The sequence below is a fragment of the Corvus brachyrhynchos genome, unplaced genomic scaffold, assembly GCF_000691975.1.
Source record: "Corvus brachyrhynchos isolate BGI_N302 unplaced genomic scaffold, ASM69197v1 scaffold442, whole genome shotgun sequence".
Classification (NCBI taxonomy): Eukaryota; Metazoa; Chordata; class Aves; order Passeriformes; family Corvidae; genus Corvus; species Corvus brachyrhynchos.
This window is the reverse complement of record NW_008236443.1, coordinates 262,090-263,986: the sequence shown is the minus strand read 5'-3', so window position 1 is coordinate 263,986 and position 1,897 is coordinate 262,090. Positions and strand designations below refer to the sequence as shown.

The following is a 1,897-nucleotide window of genomic DNA, read 5'->3' as shown; positions in this document are numbered from 1 at the left end:
CCTCCCCCACTGGTTTTGGGGGGTCCTGGGAGGGATTTTGGGGGGAATTTGGGGGATTTTGGGGCTTTTTTTTAGTTTTTTTTTAAATTCCAGGGGGAATTTGGGGTTGTTTTTATATGGATTTAATAAAAGCAGCTTTGACATTTTCGGTGTTGCCCCCATTTTTTCCCTTTTCCACCCCAAAAATCAGGCGCACCAGAAGCCTTTGGTTTAACCCTTTATTGACACCCCCAAATTATTGAAAATTTGGGGTTCTCCCCACAAAAGGTCCCCAAAAAAATGGGGGGACCCCAAAATCGACCTGGGCAGGAAGGGGGGAGGGTTTGGGGGGTTTTGGGGAGGTTTTGGGGTCCCCCTAAAGCTCCGGGCGCCGCTCAATCTTCAGCAGCTCCACCTCGAAAATCAGCACAGCCCCCCCTGAAAAGGAGGGGTCAGCACCCCAAAATCCCCTCCCTGAAGCCCCCAAATCAACCTAAAATTACCCCAAAAATCCTCCCAAAATCCCTCCAAAATTACCCCAAAAATCACCCGAAAATCCTCCCAAAATCCCCCCCAAATTTACCCCAAAAATCAGCTGAGAGTTACCCCAAAAATCCCTCCCTGAACCCCCCAAAATCCCCCCTTAACCCCAAAATTCCCGACTTTTAGCCCAAATTCCCAATTTTTACCCCAAAATCCCCTGGGGGGGTTTCAGGGCTCACCTGGGATTTTCGGGGGGGCCCCTCTGTCCCCATAACCTGGGGGGGGATGGGAAGGGTCATTTTGGTGTCCCTTTTTGGGGGTTTCCCCCCCTCCCCCCAATTCTTGGGGTCTCCCCCCATTTTTGGGGTCTCTTTTCAGGTTCTTTCCCCCCTTCCCTCCAATTTTTGGGGTCCCCCCATTTTAGGGTCTCCCCTCCCCCATTTTAGGGATCCCCACCCCCATTTTTGGGGTCTGCCCTCCAATTTTTGGGGTCCCTTTTAGGGGTTTTTGCCCCCTCCCCCAATTTTTGGGGCCTCTCCTCCTCAATTTTTGGGCTCCCACCCCCAAATTTTGGGGTCACTTCCCCCTCTTTGGGGTCCCTTTGGGGTCTCACCCAGCTCCGGAGGGATCACGAGTTTCCTCTTCTCCCCCTCGCACATCCTGGGGGGAGCGGGGGGGTCAGGAGGGGCCCGAAATCCTGGGAATTTTCCCCAAAATCCCAGGAATTCTCCCCAAATTCTGGGCCCCCCCAAATGTTGAGAGTTCCCCCCAAAATCCAAGGAATTTCCCCCTCCCCCATTTTTGGGGCTCCCAGCGCTCCCAGTTCCCTCAGTTCGGGGTGGTCACTCGCCCCAGCAGCCTCCAGTGACCCCTCCCAGTGCTCCCAGTGCAGCGGTCACTGGGTGGTCACTGGTGGTCACTCACCCCAGTAGCCCCTGGTCCCAGCCCTTGATGACCTGTCCGGTGCCCAGGGAGAACACGAAGGGCTGGTCCCGGCTCAGGCTGCTGTCGAAGGGGGTCCCATCCTCCAGCGTGCCCTGCCCCAGTATGGACCAGTAGAAACCAGTATGGACCAGTACAAACCGGTACAGACTGGTATAAACCAGTACAAACCAGTACAGTGGACTGGTATCGACCAGTGCATGCTCCCAGTTCCTCCCAATCTGCCCCAGTTTATCCCAGTCCCCTCCCAGTCCTTCCCAGGCCCTCCCAATCCCATTTTTGTCCTCAAAACTCCCATTTTTTCCCTAAAATCGCCATTTTTCACCCCAAACCCGCCAGGTTTTTTCCCCCCCAGTCCCTCCCGGTCCCTCCCAGTCCCTCCCAGTTCGTCCCAGTACCGAGTAGTGCAGGGTGAGCACATCCCCGCGCCGGGACCTGTCCCCACACCGCTCCGGCCGCCGCCGGACACCGATCTGGACCTTGCGGGGCTCGG

At 56.0% G+C, this 1,897-nt stretch overlaps 2 protein-coding genes across 2 annotated transcripts in view; both read right to left on the bottom strand.

Moving 5' to 3' along the window:
• Positions 1-162, bottom strand: part of LOC103624416 (1-phosphatidylinositol 4,5-bisphosphate phosphodiesterase beta-3-like) — a gene marked incomplete at its 3' end in the record, with an annotated part of 17,942 nt that extends 17,780 nt beyond the window's left edge. The window contains exon 1 of the mRNA XM_017747269.1: positions 157-162. Coding sequence (XP_017602758.1) covers positions 157-162 — 6 coding nt within the window. The remainder of the gene's footprint in view (positions 1-156) is intronic.
• A 42-nt stretch (positions 163-204) lies between these two features.
• FKBP2 (FK506 binding protein 2) lies at positions 205-1,892 on the bottom strand (the record flags this gene model as incomplete). Its single annotated transcript, XM_017747268.1, has 5 exons — positions 205-417; positions 702-737; positions 1,076-1,122; positions 1,387-1,499; positions 1,803-1,892. Coding segments are annotated over 5 exons (348 nt in total), but the record flags the coding sequence as incomplete, so codon positions are not given.
• Positions 1,893-1,897: the final 5 nt, after the last annotated feature.